The sequence below is a fragment of the Furipterus horrens genome, unplaced genomic scaffold (assembly GCF_987537825.1).
Source record: "Furipterus horrens unplaced genomic scaffold, mFurHor1.1.pri manual_scaffold_8, whole genome shotgun sequence".
Lineage (NCBI taxonomy): Eukaryota > Metazoa > Chordata > Mammalia > Chiroptera > Furipteridae > Furipterus > Furipterus horrens.
This window is the reverse complement of record NW_028327178.1, coordinates 88,267,575-88,285,455: the sequence shown is the minus strand read 5'-3', so window position 1 is coordinate 88,285,455 and position 17,881 is coordinate 88,267,575. Positions and strand designations below refer to the sequence as shown.

The 17,881-nt window shown below is 51.8% G+C and overlaps 1 protein-coding gene across 1 annotated transcript in view; it reads left to right on the top strand.

The window, feature by feature from the left end:
- The first annotated feature begins 277 nt into the window (after positions 1-277).
- The window catches only part of LOC150003340 (tyrosine-protein phosphatase non-receptor type substrate 1-like), a 42,236-nt gene continuing 24,632 nt past the window's right edge, over positions 278-17,881 (top strand). Inside the window, exons 1-3 of the mRNA XM_090286147.1 lie at positions 278-350; positions 889-976; positions 4,559-4,561. Of these exons, the coding sequence (XP_090142273.1) occupies positions 898-976; positions 4,559-4,561 (82 nt within the window). The 5' untranslated portion in view covers positions 278-350; positions 889-897. The remainder of the gene's footprint in view (positions 351-888; positions 977-4,558; positions 4,562-17,881) is intronic.

The window sequence follows — 17,881 nt, the reverse complement described above, 5'->3', positions numbered from 1 at the left end:
TAGTCCCGATCCCGAGCGGGGTGCGCCGGCGGGCCGCCTCCCGGGGCTGCTGCCGTGGGCCCGGGCGCGGGTGGGTGCCGCGGCCTCGGCTCGGGCTAGGGGCGACGCTGGCCTCCCGGCCGGGCGCGAAACACCAGCCCTCACTCCCTCCCTCCCGCGGGCTCGCTGCCGGCGGGAGCTCGCCGAAAGGGTGCCAGCGCTGCCGGAGCCCCGCAGCCCCCGCGCGGGCAGGAGAAGGAGGGGCACGGGGAGTTGCGAGGGGGCCGCGGCTGGGCGGGCGGGGGCCACGGCCGGGACTGCGGCCGGGAGCGGGCGAGCCCCGGGCAACGCGAGGAGACCGGGCGGGGCAGGTGGGTAGCGGCGGGGGCGTCTGGCCGAGCTGCCCTGGACCCTGGCTCGTGAACCTCCTTTCTCCCGCGCTGCCGGGCTCGGTCTGCGCGCCGCCTCGTGCACTCCTGTGTCTCTCGCTCGTTTGCTCGCTCGCTCGCTCGCTCGCTCTCCGCTCCCCCCCCCCCCCCACTTCTCTCGCATTCTCGCATTCTCCCCCTCTCGCCTCCCTGTGTCTCTGGCTCGCTGCCTGGCTACTCTGGGTCTGTTTCCCTCTCCTGCCGCCTCTCTGGCCGCCCCGGGCTTTCTTTCTCGCGCGCTTGGGGTCTGTCAGTCTCTACATCTCTCCCGGGGCGGGGGTTGGGGGGCTCCGAAAATCCCGGCGGTGACGGCGGCTCCTAAGCAGCTCCAGGCGCCCATTCGGGGAGGGAGGGGGAAGCCCGGCCGGGAGGCGAGGGCGGGGAGCGGGGGGGCGGGGCGGGGGGGCTTAGTCATTTCCCCGCTCCAGCCCGCGCCTGCCCGAGCGCGCACTCACGGCCGCTCTCCCTCCTCGCTCCGCAGCCGCGGCCCATGGAGCCCGCCGGCCTGGCCCCGGGCCGCCTCGGGCCGCTGCTCTGCCTGCTGATCGCTGCGTCCTGTACCTGGACAGGTAAGCACCCCTCCAACCCGCACCGCTGCTGTCCCCCAAACTGCGGGCTCAGGCCTGTCCGACCGGCTCTGAGAGCCACTCGGCTGTCAGCACTAATAAGGGTAAAGATGCCTGTAACCAGGGTTACAGATTCGAAAACTGAGGCCAAGAGAGTGCCAGCGACTTGCCCAAGGTCACACAGCCAAGGATGGAAGCCCGTCCTCCCCACTCTGACTGTGTGCCACTGTGCTGGGCACTGGCACGTACCCAGTTGAGTTGTTTCACCTCGCCCCAGACCAATCCGGAGGGGGAGGCAGGCTGTCAGCTGCTTTCAGAGCAGCGCACCCCTGGCTTCTCTAGAAGCTCTCTCCCTGGACTGATGCTTTCCAACAGGTTTGCTTTCAGGGTCTGAGGGAAGAGGTGGAGGCAGAGGTCTTCCAGGTACTGCCGGAATGGAACAGAAACAGGCTGTGGCAGTTAGGGAAGAGTGAGCAATCCCTCTGGTGCGCAGAGTAACAGTGTTAGTGTGTGTATGGGAGAAAGAAGAAGGCCGTTGTAACCCTGGGGTGAGCTGCTGCGATCAACAGATCCTAATATGAAAACACGGTGGATTGTCCTTGTGGTTGCCAAAGCCTCTTGCTGGATGGCCATCCTCCTTGCAGCCACCCCCCTCCCACCCCCGACATCTCCCTACCTTCCCCAGGCTGCCAGGCAGCTCCCTGCAGTTCAGGGACTCTGTGGGGCTATTACCTGTGGCTCTGAGCAGGTCTTTTTGTTGGCCTACATCAAACACCTGGCTGTCTCCCGCAGGCGGGCTCTGAAGGCTGGCATGTGTTCGCCAAGGGGTGAGGTCACCATTCAGGAGTTATGCTTCTTAAAGGGGTTTTGCAAAACCACGGGTCTCCTGGGAGAGCATGGGGGACAGAAAAAATGGTATTAAAGAGTAGAGGTGGAGGAGAAGAAATGAGGATCTTGATTTTTGGCTTCTTGAAGCTGTGTTGTTGGCAGAGGGGCTCTCTGCACCTCCCTCCTTTGAGGCAAAGATGAGCTCAGTATCCGCCTCCCCCCTTTTGCATTTGCCTGGAGACTGGTAACCATCTGAAAGCAGTGAGAAAGGGAGAACTAGCAAAGAGTGGGCGGAGGGAGAAGTGGGGGTAAACAGCTGCTTCTCTCTGCCCTGCAGTCTGCCCTGAACCTCAGGGTCCACATAGGCATCCCCACCTCCACTCCAGGGTCTTTGGGTGACAGTTGGGTCCTTGCTGGGCCGAAGGAAACACTGGTATATTTCGTATCTCTGGTGAGTGGCATCTCCGATCTGCTCCTTCCTGCCTGAGCTGGCCACGCACACCCTGCAAAGTCCCAGTCCTGCCCTAGCATCCTTCCTGGCCTGGAAGTGCATGAGCCTCTCTCACCAGCGTTTCATTTTTGTAAAGCAGAGAACTGGGCCCAAGTTAACGTCTGAATGTCTGTTCCAGACCCTTCTCCAGCTAGGACCCTGTGGTTCAGTTTCTGGCAAATGAGCCTTCACGCTGGTTAACAAGTGTTCAGATGGACAGTCTGCCTTTCCCAGGGCACGGGCTGGGGACACCACCACCCTTCTTGTGAGAGAATCTCTCCCTTTTGTCTATAAAAACAATCTATAAAATGGTAAAGATTAGGCCATAAAACTTCCGTTCCAATCCATTCAGCATCAATAGCCTGAAAAAGTGGGAGCAGCAGAGGGGCCAAGATTAACTTTGAAATAAATAAATCTTAGAAGGTAAGAATAAATTTCTTGGCTGAAGGTGGTGGGGAAGGGATGGGATGTCACTATCATAGCTGAAGCCTCCCAGCATCCTTCACGCTGTGCTCTCCGGGGTCCTGGTCACACTCTGGGCCCTGGTCTTGAATATACCTGGTTTGGCTGAAGGATGGGGCTTCAGGCCCCTCCCTCAGTTGATCTAAGCATGAAATATGACAAAAGTGAACACAGGTAGGACAGAAGGGCAGAAAGGTAGAAGGAGGCAGTTGTGTAATTTTCTAAGAAAATGGATTTGTTTGAGTGGGAAACTCAAATGTCAGGCTTAGGAAAGCAGCTCTGGATTGAATGACTACTAGTGTCTCAGACAGAGCTGTTGGCCTGGGAGGTGTCACATGATTGCTGTGGCTTCACATGATCACTGTTTGGAGGGGGCTGGTCATGGGAATTTTGTGGTTTGGGGGAGGCAGGGGAAGAAGTTTCCAAAGACTGCTTTCAGCACAAATGCTGCCAAAGGAAAATTCTAAAAAGATGCCAGCGAAGTCACCAACCTGTGTCCTTGGAGCCAATGTGATGCTTGTTTCTTAAAACAACTTCACTGAGGGAGATTCTGAGACTGGGAAAAGGGCAGGGGACGGGGGCTTGGGGACACCTGGCAGACTGATCCTATAGCAGCAGCACATGTGAAAGTGAGCCTGCTGGCTCCTGTCTTGGTCTTACCTAGGTCTTGGGACGTTACCTACTGGGCTGATCTCAAATGAGCTTCCATTCACTCCTTGCTCTGGCCTGGAGAAGTCAAGGCCATGTTGGGGTTCACACTTTAGGGAACAGACAGCTGGGCCCTCTGGTGAAACTCTGACCTTTTGGTAGAGGGTGACATGCTGATACCTCCTCTGTACTTTCCTAAATGGTGAAACTAATCTCACTTCCTCTTTCACAAGAAGAGAAGGGCCAGGGGCTTTAGCCCTCTTGGGCTCAGGCTATTAAAAGGTGCTTAAAGGCATGTGTTCTTTGGGTACTGCTGCCATTAATTATTCCTTTCCAACCCTGCGGAGACTCAGGGTGTGATTCATTCCTCAACTTAGAGTCACTCAGCACGTATGACGTCCTGATGTGAACCATGTGTTGAGAGCAGCAAGGAGACCCAATGTTCTTTAAATGTTAACTGTATTCCAGGCTGTGTGCTAACTGCCTGTCTGCGTAATCTCATTAATCCGCAAAGACTGAGTCAGCTGTTTTCCCCATTTTGCAGACAAGGAAAATAGAGTCCAAAGCTGGGGAAATAACTCGTCCAAGACAGGGAGATTGGGTTTTGAATTCCAGCCTCTGGCTGTTCCCTCTGAAGGAACAAGTTCACTGATCTAATCAGGATTACTTAGTCTAAGCTTAGGGGAGCAAAAGGAGCCCCCTCCAGGCTTAGATGGAAGTTTGTAGAAAGGCTCCTTCTGGAGCAGAAGTATTTCACTGAGTCACAGTCATTTCTCTGAAAAAACACTGAGGATGGAAACACTGACAGCCCCTTGGCCCTCACAAATGACAGCTCAGGAGAGCGATGTAACTCCCATCAGAGCCCCCCATCTGGGCTGCTGAGCTCTGGATCCCCCAGAGCTGCAGTATTCCTCCTTGTCTCTATCTGCCTGGTGCCCTTTGCAACAGATGGAGAGGGGGTGTGTGAGAGGAAGGCAGTCTAAAAGTGTTGTAAAGATCCCACACTCACTCGCTCGCTGCTTCCAATGGCTCCGTGTGACAGGTTATTTTTTTATTTGTAGTCTTGGACTGACAGAAGGTTCCCCCAAACCCCTCTTTTAAAATGTGCTCATATTTCTGGCCTGCCAACGCAACTCAGATTACTCAAAACTGTTGAGTGGGTCCAAATTTCTTTTTAAAAATATTGTCCCAGGGCCTTCCTCCCATGACCGGCCTTACTTCTCAGCCACATGTTGTCCCAAGTGCTGACCTATTTGAGATGCGGCAAGGTGACCAGGCTTCCTTTCTGAGGGCCAAAGCTTTCCTGGCTACTCAAGTACCTTAGAACCTACAGCCCTTGAGAAATCCCTCAGTTGTAGGTAGAATCCCCATTCAGGCCCTGTTTACTTCCGTGTTCCCCAAACATACAAACAAGAGGCATTTGGTTTGTATAGCACCCATTAGCCTGGCCTAATCCAGTTGGTGAATGCTTTTCTACAAATTCATGCCTTTAGCTAAACTCAAGTATGTGCCTTTGCTTACACTGCTCCTGCCATCAGATGGATCTCCTTACCTCTTTACGTCCAAATCCTACTCCTCTCACAGTTCAGTTTGTGCTGCCTTATGCTCCAAGGGATCTCTTCCTTCTCTGAACACTCCCCCGGGATTTTATCTTCCTGTCTGAGGCTACGCATTGCTTTCTCCTTGTTTTATCATCCTGTGCGTGTTTCACTCTAGCACCTGGTTGGCATGGTGGTCCTACAACTGTAGTGATCATTTAGCCTCTCCATGGAGAGACGCAGCTAGCCTAGTCCTGAGTCACAGGCTTGGAACCAGAAGTCTGGGGGTGTATCCGCTTGGACAACTTCTTGAACTCTGGGCCTTGGTTTCCTCATCTGTAAAGCAAAATGCCAACAACCCTTGTTTCCAGGATTAAGTCAATTGCCTTATGGGTAATGCTTGAAGCCATGCCTGGCACGTTGTAGGTGCTCAGCACATACTGGCCAGTGTTGTAATCATCAGTTTGGTTTTACTTGGGTTTTCTCATCCATAAAAGCAGGCCATACTCTTGTAAAGCACCTAGCACAGCTCCTTGAACAGAGTGGGTACTCACAGAACAACAAAGCTGTTAAGGGAGTGGATGTCTTCAGCCTGAGGTTTTTCCCTGTAGCCTTTATGCCAGCGGGGGATGGACGAGTTGAGCAGAAGCCCAAGCTGTGTGATTTAACTGTTAGTAGGACTGAGTGCTGTGGGCACAGCTTGCCTCTAGGTGTCTCTGTCTCTATCCACAGGTCTGGAGTGATCCGTTCCCAGACCTGGGAAGCCATAGGGGGCCTGAGAGAGCTGTCAGTCCTCTCATCCAGCACTTCCCTGTGCTGCAGAGAAGAGAACACTGCAGCCCAGAGAGGAAGGGACTGGCGGGCTCCCACCGCAGAGCCGGCAGATCCCTGGCAACATGTGGGTGGGACGCCAAGCCAAGCCCCCTGTTGTTCGGCCAAGGCTTTTTAAAACTGGTAACTGGTGTGTGCTTAAAGTTTACATCAGTAAAGCTAGAAATTCGACAGGATCCCAACTTCTAGGGGAAAACACTTAAGTAACAAGAATGGGAGCCATCTTTTCTGGCCTCTTACTGGTCTCCACACTTGGTGTATATGATCCCAGTGGTACAGCTACCCTGAGTAGTGTGTGCACAGTGACAGTCAGATCTATTTGAGCAAGGAGGAAATGAGGCTCAGAGAGGTGGTGTGACTTGCCCAAGGCCACAACATAAGTGGCAGACTCAGGTTGATGACCCAGATCAGCCCATGCGGTTAAATGGACATCACTTAACCCAGTTTAATAGGTGGGGAAACTGAGGCCCGGGGGGTGCCAGCATCTTGCTTTCTTGGCACTCCTTTCATACGTCTGTCAGTCAGTGTATCCTCCTGGGAGGTGGCAGATGTTCCCAAGATGTGTTTCCGTCCCATTCCGGAGAAGGAAACATCTATTTTCACAGCTGAAACTGCCTTCCTGTTAACTGGGGCGTTCCTGGGCAGGTCTTCTGTCGGAGCCCTGCACGAGATGGATTTTCCTTGCCAGGTGTCCTGCCAGGCCTTCAGTCTGGAATGATGCAAAACAGCTAAGGTGGAAGTCGGAAATGATACAGAATTGGATCTTTGTGTCTGTAAGATTTCCTGGCACATCCATGTGGGGGCGCAGGGTGTTAGATGGCTGCAGATTAGCAGCAGGAGCTGAAGGCGATCAGGTGGCTGAGCAGGATCAGGAGGGAGATCAGAAGCGGGGAGTGAGCATCAAGCTTGCAGCTGGTGGGACGGCTGGAGAGGGTGGATGCCGACACCAGGGCCTCTCTGTTGTCCTGTTCTTCAGGGGCACGTGCCCTCCAGAAATGGAAGCTCGTGGTAGCACGAGATGAGCCTTGAATCAATGTTTTCTCTTCTTCCTCTTTTTATTTTGGAATATTTCAAATATACACAAAATGGCAAGCAGTGGCGTAGGGAACCCCAGCTTCAGCACTGATCTGCCATTGTTGTTTTACCTGCCCTCATCTTCAGGGGCAGGGGGTAGGCGGCTATTATAAAGCAAATGCTGGTGATTGGGGATCATTTCATCATCAATATTTTGATGTGTGCTGTCTTCTAGTCCCCACAATGAGCCGAAAAGCATGGAGCCTTCATCCCCATTTTGCAGAGAAGGACACTCAGGCTCCCCAAAGCTAAGATGGACTCCTCCCAAGGCCACATAGACAATGAGAGTTAAAGCCAGCTCCAGGTTTACTCTTAACCACCTTGCTGGTTCTTATTGTGGTTATTTTAATTATAAATATTTGCTCAACAAATTTTTCTGAGCATCTACTATGTTCCAGGAGTGGCTGTAGGTGCTAAGGATACAACTGTGGACCAGACAGACAAAATCGGCCGCTCTCGTGGAGCTGACATTCTAATGAGAAAATAAAAGTAGACCCAAGTAAACATAGACCCAAGTAAACATTACATCAGTTAGAGACATGAAGACAACTAAAGGAGTGTGAGGGAATGGAAGGCTGAGTGGGGTCAGAGGCAGGGCCCGTCTGAGGAGCAGAGGCCTGAATTAAACAGAGGGAGCAGCCATGGGAATATTAGGAGAAAAGCACTCCACACTGAAGACATAGCAAGTGCAAAGGTCCTGAGGATGGAATGAGTTTGCTATGTTCCAAGAATAGAAAGGAGGTTAGTGAGGCTGGAGTGAAGGGGATGACATGAGGGAGTTAGGAGAGGTCAGGGCCAGACCAAGTAGAATCTGGTTCATTGAGTACCTGACATTGAACGTGTCAGACCATGTGATAAGATCATTCATTACTCTGTATATTATCTCATTTAATCTTCACCACAGGTCTGTGAAATGGGAAATATTATTATACCCATTGGACAGATGAAGGAACTAAGACTCAGAGAGGTGAAGTGACTTACCCAAGGTCACACAGCTTATAAATGCAGAACTAGGATTTGAGTCCAGGCCCCTAAACACTACAGCATCCATGTCATCATTGCCTTTCTACTTTCACTCTGGCCTCTCATTCTCTTTACCCATAGGAGCTGAATGAAGCAAATCCTCCTTGTTCTTGCTCCAAACTTTTCAGTGGTTCTCACTGCCCTTAGAATAAAATCAAACCCCTTACTCATGAGGCATGGCATTTTCTGAACCACATCTACCTCTGCAGCCTCCTCTTGTACCAGACTCTCCTTCCTTCATGGGTTGCAGCCACGGCAGCCTTCTCTGGTCTTCATATACACTAACTTATTTCCTACCTCAGGGCCTTTGCACTTATTGTTCTCCCACTGCATCCCCTTCCCTGGCCTTTGCAGGTTCCAGCTGCAGTCTTACCTCCTCAGAGATGCCCTTCCCAACCCCAATCTAAAAGATGTTTTCCCTTTTTCACTGTCATGGCGCCAAAATTGTTTCCTCGCCTAGCCATCCATTTCTATATTTGTTTCATTACTTCAGCCCTGTCTCCCCAAATAAGACATAAGCTACACAAGACAGTAGGGACTGTATCTGTACTATAGCACAGGACCTAGCAGCAGTGGGTGGGTTAATACATATTGGGTGAATGAGGGGAATAGATGGGTACTAAGATCCCTCCCTTTTTTTAATCCTCACCCAAGGATATGTTTATTGATTTTAGAGAAAAAGGGAGGGAGAGAGAGACACACACATCAATGTGGGAGAGAAACATCAGTTGATTGTCTCCTGTATGCACCTCTACCGGGGATTAAACCCACAACCTAGGTATGTGCCCTGACCAGGGACCGAACCTGCAACCTTTAGGTGTGAGGAGCAATGCTCCAAGCAACTGAGCCACTCGACCAGGGCAAGATCCCCATTTTAAGGAGGAAGCTCAGAGCTACAAGGTCACATAGGCAGTTACCCTGGTCGAAAGGCAGAGCTGTGCCCTAACTACTACATAGTCCCTGTGGCCAGCGCCCTGAGCACACCACAGATTCCTGCCCATCGTGCTGACATAAGGATCCCTAAAATATCAGGAAGTACAAAAATACCAGTGTTGGATGGGGTGGGGAGGGTTGACCAAGAAACCCAAGAATCTGTACTTAAAATTCTGGCTGCACAAAACTGCTCACCTCAGCATAGACACCATGACAAAATGAACAGGCAGCCCATGAGACGTGACACAGTCAGGGCCACGGTCAGCCAGGGTTTGGTTTGGCAGGCCTGCTTGGGGTCCATTGCACGAAGCCATCTGGTGCTGTGGGTGAAAACGCAGGTGGAGTCAGATCGTGTGACCTTGGCTATACCTCTTGAGCCTCAGTCTTGTCCTCTGTGAAATGGGGCTAGTGATCACCCTGTCTTGTGCTTACTGGCTGTGTGCTCTGGAGCAAGTGTCTTGCCCACTCTGAGCCTCAGTTTCCCCATCTTTGAAATAGAAACACTGCTACTGTTTCCTCTCATATAGAGACTATTGAGGGTTAAGGGAATTAAGAGCCGTGGAAAGTGCTTTCACGAGCTGCAAAAAGCGCTATAAAAGACATCAGTAAATAGCGTCAGCTTGGGGGAAAATCTTGTCCGGAGACTCTCTGCCGTAGACAGCAGAGTGTGCTGAAACCTTGGCAAATGCCGTTTAATAAATGCATGTCGCTTTTAAGGGGCCTTTATCTCGGCTGGGAAACGTGTGTGCGTCCTTGGCAGCCTGAGAATCCAAAAGCCTGAGCTGAGGGGCCCCGTGGCCAGGAGAAGCGATTGTACACAAGCCTCAATGGCAGACGACATCTGTGTTTGAGCCCTGCCCCTGCCCCTTTCCTGCCTCTCCGGGTCTCAGCTTCCTCACCTGCAAGAAAGGGACGGTGACAACAGCATTCCCCTCACTAGGCTGCCGTGACAGTTAAATGAGGGCTTCCCATGATCTGGCCTCATCCACACGCCGAGCCCACGAGAGCATGGCTGGGCAGCTCCGGGCCTGTCCTAGAGGGGCAATTGGGCTTGGAGGTTGGAGAGATGCTACCTGGGTTCTCAGCTTCTCCAGGTCTCAGATTCTTCTGCTACAAAATGGGGAGGTGGGAAGAAGATCCTTAGGTTGTCCAGGCACTGAGTGCAGGGGATGGTGGGTGCTGGGGCTCCTGCATGCTGTCCCAGCCTCATCTGCTTCCCTAGGCCTGCTAAATGCAAAGGGCATTTACAGCACACATATACTGATAGCTGCTCCCTCCCACTTTGCAAACAGGGCCACACTGCAAGCGTTTCTTTATTACCTCCAGGTCTAGTCTAAAGCCAGCAAACACTCACCAGGGCCTTGGGCCCTCCCTGCCTGCCCGCCTCCTTGCCAACAGCCTGCTCTCAGGTCCTGTTTCGAGTGGTCTTGCGCATACATTAGGGCAACACTGGTTTTGCCTCAGAGTGAATCCTTAATCTCTCACACTTAAGGCTGTGCTCATGTGTCACCCCTCCCATCCTGAAATATCCGGGCATGGGAACAGCTGCCCTGCGCGGAGGGCCTCCTCTGCACCAGGCACAGCACTGAGACCTTTATCTTCATTTCACCCTAAAACAACCCTGGTGTTACTACTCTTATTATCATTATCATTGTCATTACAATTTTCATTATCATTATCATCCTGCCCATTCTACAGATGAGATACCAGTGGTCCAGAGGGACTAAGACCTATCCTAAGGTCTTTTAAATGACAGAGTTGGAATCTAAACCAAAACATACACTCAACCAGCGCTGGGCACTGGTAGAAACCTGGAGGCTACTGCAGGGAACAAAACTAAGTCCTTACTCTCGAAGGGCTTATAAGTCTAGGGTGGGGAGATGGGCATTAAAGAAATTAACAAATACATAGCATGTTGGGCCGTCGGTGATATGAGAAAAATAAAGCAAAATAAAAGGCATTGGGAGGGTAGTATTTTATACAAAGTGGTCAGGGAAGGCCTCTCAGACAGGCCTGAAGGAAGTGAGGGAGCCAGTGTGTAGATGGATGGAGAGTGCCTGGCAGCGGCAATGGCAGGTGCGAAGGTCCTGAGGTGAGAGGGGAATCTCGCATGACCGGGAGCAAGGCTGTAGAGTCCTGGGTGCCACCAGAAGGATTCTGGGTCTCACTCTGAGTGCAGTGGGGCCTGTAAGAGGGTTTTGGGCAAAGGAAGGATGGTACCTGGCATAGGTCTCAGAGGCTGCTCTGGCTCCTGGAGGAGTAGCAGCAGGGAGGCCAGTTTAGAAAATGAAACAAGGATCCAGGTGAGGGATGATGGTACAGGAAAGATGAAAAGAAGAGATCAGTGCCCTGGCCAGTGTGGCTCGGTGGTTGGAGCATTGTCCCAGAACCGAAAGGTTGCAGGTTCAATTCCCGGTCAGAGTACTTACCCAAGTTGCAGGTTCATCCCCAGTCCGGGTGCGGATGCGTGCAACCCCCAGCCCCAGAGCCTATGATCCCCAGTCCCAGTGCAGATCCCCGGTCTGGGTGCATATGGAGGCAACCGATCAATCCTTCTCTTGAATCAATGTTTCTCTCTTTCCGTTCCTCTCTTCCTTTCTCTCTCTCTCTCTCCCTCCCTCTAAAAAAGCAAATGAAAATGTCCTCGGTCGGGTAAAAAAGAGAGAGAGAGATCAGAGTCTGGCCAACTCTTGGAAGTTGAGCTGGCAAGATCTGCTAATAGATGGGACATGTGGGAGAGAAAGAGGGGAGCTGAGAAATGGATGGTTCTCAGTCCTGCTCTTCTGACACTGGCCATCTAACCTGGGGAGAGGATGTGGTGTTCCCTTGTTTACAGGTGAGGCTTAGAGAAAAGTGGCATTGCCAACTCACCCTGCTAGAAATGAGACATACTGGTCTCTGGCCCCAGAGGCCGAGCTTTAGACTGTTAGCACCTTAAGAGTTTACCTGCTCCATGAAGGACCTATGAGGTCTACCTTTTCCCTTCAAGGATATGGCACAGTGCCCAGCTCCCTGAGGTGCCTGGAGTGAGGGTGGAGAAGAGAGTACGCCGGGCCTGCTGGGCCTGCCTCCACCTTATTGACAAGACCATGTGTCCCCGTTTTTGCAGGTTCCAATGCAGGTGGTATCTTCTACGACACCTGCGGTGTCTCCGCACGACAGGTTTATACAGTTTTAGCAGTAGGCTGCTCCCAGTGATGGCCTGTTGTTCAGATGGCAGCTGAAGCCATTCTTTAGGGTGTCATGTTAGCCCAGTCCCAGGCTGACTGTATCCTGGTTTGCTCACAGCCAACAAGCATGTCCCAAGGACTCTACCCTGGTCCCTGGATTGTCCAGAGCCCTTTTCTCCCCTCTGTACCTTTGCTGATGTGGTTTCCCCCTCTGGGAATGCCTTCCTTTCGTCCTAGACTCTGTCAGCCTTCAAGACCTAGCTCAGGGGCACCACCTCCAGGAAGTCATCCCAGATACCACCCACTTCCAATACTCCGTCCCCAAGCCTCTTCTTGCTCATTGATCACCCTGCACATGCTTATTGCACACATCCAGGACTCTGCCCCTCCTAGCTCTTATTTAGTTGTGTTGTCTGGCATCTAGGACAAGAACCAGCAGTGGAATGAGCTTTGAGAGGGCATGAATGAATCAGTCTGAGTCCAGAGAAAACTCAGTGCCTAGCTACGGCTGTCAGAGCCCTGATTCACCTGCTTCGGAGCCCTGAGCTCCATTGGGAACTACAGAGTCCACACAGCCACCCACCCATGCAGCCCCTCCATGAATCAGCCCACAGATCATCTGTCCCCCACCCAGAGTCTGAGCTCCAGCAGGGCAGTTCCAGGCTGGCCTCTCAGCCCTGTGCCCTGTGGCCACACAGAGTAAGGTGTCAATAAAGGTTTGAGCGTCCTCTCAAGGCAGGAACCCGTGCCAGGCGCACACACGGCCTTGCCACCGGACAGATCTGAAGGAAGCGTCTCTCTCACCCTCCTTCTTTCTACACCCTTGTGCGTGGAAACACACATGGCAGGCACGTTCACAGCTGGGCACGTGACACATAGGGAGTACACAGGCAGTGGTCCCCTCACATGCTGTTGTCCCTGCTCCCCAGCACCGTGTCAGCACACACCCTCCCATTCACACTCACTTATACACCATTCCCAATGCACACGTGCTTTCCCTGTGCACACCCTCCACACACACTCGTGTGCACATCCCACTCACGGGCTTGTCTCTCCTGTACTCCCCTGCCTGCAGGCGCATTCACATGCACTACTGTGCTCACACCCTTCCCAGGCACCTGCTCACACCCTTCCCAGGCACACCCCCTCACGCTACTGACATGCTCACACACCCAGGCCACCCGGGATTCATATGCTCATGCACACAGGTCACGCCCCTTGTGCTCCTGTTCGCTGGTCCCCATTCAAACACCCTCTGAGCTGTGGTGTCACGTTCCTTCACACACACATCATCTTATGCACACGCTAACGTGTGTACCGCCCCAGGGCCACCCATGCATGTGTGTGTGAGTACTTGCACTTGGCATCCTCAGGCATGTGTCCACTCTCCATCGGCTGCTCTCTTTTACTCCCATGTGTGTACTCTCAGCTACACTACTCTACCACACACACACACACACACACACACAGCCATCAGATCACAGCCCAGAACATGCCAAAGGCAGCACCTATGAGGTGCTGCCGTGCTTGTGGGCTGATAACCCAGCAGCCCCCCGGGATGGTCAATAATGCTCGTGATTGTAGTCAGGGAAGTGGGTGTCAGGCTACCCTGCTGTGCGGGCTGGGGTGTCATTCGAGCCACCTTGGGATAATGAGCCCCAGGCACAGCCAGAACTCCAGCCATACCACCCCCAGGCCCTGGGCTCCTTATGTTTGGGGAAAACTGGTGGGAGGCCCTGCTTCTCGGGGATGGGCAGCCTCCCATGCAAGTGGCAGTGGGCACTGGTCTGGGCAAGGCTGGCTTTTGGGAAATGTGCGTTTCAGCTTTGTTCTCTGCCCCGATGAGGCAGGCTTCTGCAGGAATCACACCCAGGGATCACGGTGGCCCTGTTTCATTTGCAGCAAGTGTCAGTTCTAATTTGATGTGTTTTTCCCATTAGCAGAGCATCCATGCTTATTTTTTCACTTCTAATGAAAATTGTTTCCATTTTTTCTTAATCTTGAAAGCCACACATGAACATGGAAAAAAAAAATATCCCCAAGCCTGATGGTCAGTTCTCAGCCCCATCTGACTTCATCCCTCACACCCTCCTTGGCCTGTTTGTGGAGGACAGAGGAGACTGGGGTGCTGGGAGCCGCAGGTCGCTGGGATGGGGTCAGAGCTGCCAGCAGGAGTCACTTGTCTTAGGGGTTGCGGTTCATTCCAAAAGTAATCCCTCGATTTATTTCTTTAAATTCTATCTTCTCTGCTCGTGAGCAAGCTCCGCCAGGCCAAGGACAGAGCCGTTCCACGGCCCTCCCTTAGCTCAGGACCTGGCGCACAGTGGAGCCCAGTAATTCATCACTGACCGCCTCTGCTGCGGGCGCCCGCGTCCTGTAGACAATGAGTTCCTCGCACAGCAAATGCACAGGGCAAACACCACCCCTGTGCTGACTGCTTTCATCAGAAAACTTACTCATAGGTTTTCTTTCTTCACCTTAATTTTTCCCCCAAAGCAGTGAATGTTCACTGCGAGAGCGAGGGAGAGACAGACCGGGGGGGGGGGGCGGGGGGGGGCTTCAATCTATGGTTTACTATAGAGGAGAAAGGAAATGTGCACACCCCGTTCCTACTTCCCAGATGTAACACAGCTCAGCATATGGTGTTCATCATTCTAGACGTCCTTCTCTGGACAACCGGTCAGTCAGTCTGCAAATGTTTATTGAGCATCTGCTCTGTGCCAAGCACTGTATCAGGAGCTGAGGAAAACAGCAGTGAGCAAAACAGACAAACTTCTTGGAAGAGAGGGTCGTTCAGATAATAAATACCTACAGGGCAGGCAGAAGTACATTTACTGTTATTCATATGGAAAATAATACAATAATAATAATTCAAGAAATAAGCTCTGTTTCCCATACTCACAACTGTAAACCTACTTTTGCCCCACCCTGTATGTAGTATACATGCTATGTGTGTAGATTTTGCTTATTACAGAATGAGATACTGTAAATATTCTTTAATATTCATTCAGTTTAGAAAATCTGAAAACTCCCTAAAATAGAAGGGGAAAAAAAAAAAACCCATCAGCTTTAGATTCATGATCCAAAGAGAGTTGTGTTTTATAGCTTTGTATAACCTTGCAGCTGTTTATTTATATATAGTTTTATTTGACTTGATGAAGTCATGAGCGCAGCATAGTGAAAGCATAGTTTTTCCTTCTTTTTATTGCACAAGTAATGCAAACAGAAAACATAAAAATAAAATCTCTTGTAAATCTACTACCCACAATTAATCGCTGCTAATCTTTAATATCATATACCATTTTTTTAAAAACTAGAAGTCTGGGATCACACTGAAAATGTCACTCAGTAAATGACTGTGAATTCCTAACGTATCTCTGTGTCAATAATTGTAATTCCACACCATCATTTTCATGGCAGTAGACCTGGTTGTCATGTCGGTTCAACATCTTGGATCAACCAGTCTCCTTTTCTTGGACATTAGGGTAGATCAAATTTTTAATTTTCATCAGAACCAAATGAATGAAGCAAAATGTTAGTAGATAGTCTTAGTTGTCTGAGTATAATTTTACATTGTTTTTATTCACACATTCTAACTACATTAAAATGTTGATCTCAGTTGTCTTTTATGATATTCTGTGAGATCATTAATTTGTTTTTATACTTTTTTTTCTATAAATGCTTTGCAATGAACAGGTTTTATTTGCATAATCACATCATTTAAAATTCTGCCATTCAAAAATTTCCAGATTACCACAATTTTCATTATGATCGCCTTTTATGGCTGCCTGTAATTCCAGCTAGGGGAGAGGCCGTGATTCACCTAACCATTCCCTACCATTGCCCATTTGAGTTTTTTCCCAACCTTTTCAAGATCATTATACAGGAACCCCAGTTCAGATAGCTTTCACACCTTTGGTACATGCTACCAAACTGCTCTCCCAAAAGAATATTCCAGTTTCCACTCCCACCAGCAGCATGTGAGAATGTCCGCCCAGCCACCGTCCTCTCCCGGAGGCAGCTGTTCAGGCCCCTGGACCACCCGCTCTCTGCCAGGAGTGCAGGAGAGAGCAGGAAATGGTTTTGTGACCAGCATGATGACCCCAGGCCCCGAACCGCAGGAGTGAGTTTTAACAAGCCCGGTTCCCAGAACAGAACCTGCAGGGAAAAAGAAAAGCAAGCAGGCAGGAAAAAAACTCTCTGTTGCAAAAAACACACACATGCACAGATTAAAATAATATTTGGCACTTATGTCGCACTTTTGAAATTCTTCAAACGCTTTATAAACACTAGCTAATTAATTAATCCACCTAAATCTGGCTGCAGTTGGTGGAGAGAACGTAAAGGGGGGGAGGGGCAGCCCTATGCAGCTCCAGATTTTACTGTCACCTGCCCGGGTGTGATGGCAGGCGTCCGGTGGCACCTCCAGAATAGCCCTGCTGAGACACGCCACACGCCTGGCTCTGCAGCCTCCTCTCCTGCTCACAACTGCTGACTCACAGCCCCTCGTGGTGGTGGTGTTGATAAAGATAATAATAACTGCCGTGCTTTACAGGCGCCTTCTGCGGGCCAGGCACAGTCCCAGGCTCCAGCTCGCCTGCCGCAGCTCTGTTAACAGACAAGGAAAGAGGCCTTGCCTGGGAGCAAGTAAAAGCCCTCCTTCGCTCACTCATGCGTGTGTGCATTCAACATGTTTTTATTGAGGGCCTGGTGTGTGTCAGACACTGTTGTAGGCAGGGGCTGGGAAAGGGTCCCTTGTGGATCCTGCATCGTGCTTGGGGGACAAGACAATCCAGAGGACATCAAGTGCGTATCTGTGATCATAATGGGAACAGAAACTACAACTGAACCAGCATCTCTGCAGCAGACACCTGTGTCCGACTGTGTCATGGTCCCCTAATCATCATGAGGGGTGGGTGGCGGACGCTGCTTTCCAGAAGGTGGAGTGGCGGCGCCGGGAGGGCGGGGACTGAGCTGGCTGCAGGGCCCTGGCTCTCCCAGGCCTGCTGGGCCCGGCCTGTGCTGGCTCCAGGCAGCATTTCCAGCTCATCCAGTCTCCAGCTGGAGCGCAGACCACTGGGAATGTTCCTGGCTGGGTGCTGTTGGCAGCTGCCGGTGCTGCCCAGATGTCTCTGGGGCCTCCTCTGTGGGCCTCGCACACACCTGGCCACCAGCTAGACCCTAAGCCCACATCCTCATCGGACTCTGGTTTCTTCCCTGCACCTTAAAGGCCTGGCTGCCTCAGTGACTCAGTGAGGACAGATGAAGTCCATCGGATGCCCTGCCCCTACCAGCGGGGTGGTCCCAGGCCACTGGCTGGAGGGCAAATACACAAGGTCTCCCTTCTGCCCAGCCAGAGCCAGAGCATCAGCTGCAACCCTGTCTGAAGGCCTAGGAAGCCTAGGTCAGGATGGTCAAGGTCACCCAGGCAGAAACCAGATGGCCTTTCTGCACCTATAACAGGCTGCCACCATTCCATGTCTCCATTGTTCTTATTCTCTCCCCACCCCCACTGTCTCCCTCTGACTATCTCTGGAAAAAGAGATCTCTCTCTCTCTCTCACCCCCCGGCCAAGGTCTTTATGATCTGTCCCTTCTCCCCACCCCGCACCTTCTTCAGCATCAGGGCCCTCACTCCAACTAGCTTTGAGCCCCTGCAGCACATCTCACAGCATCTTTACCTGCCTGTTCATCCTCTCGATATGCCCTCCCCGCCCCCCATCTCCATTTGGGGCGCAGGCCCCTCCCCACTACCAACCTCTAAGGCTCCTTCCACCTGCCCAGTCTGGAAGCCTTGAGGCCCGACGCAGTCCCTCTCCCGTGTGTCCTCAGCACCAGCACAGGCCTGCAGGAGCATCAGCATCAGCGAGGGTTGGTGGAAGTGAAGTTTCAGCCACAGACCCTCCCTCCCT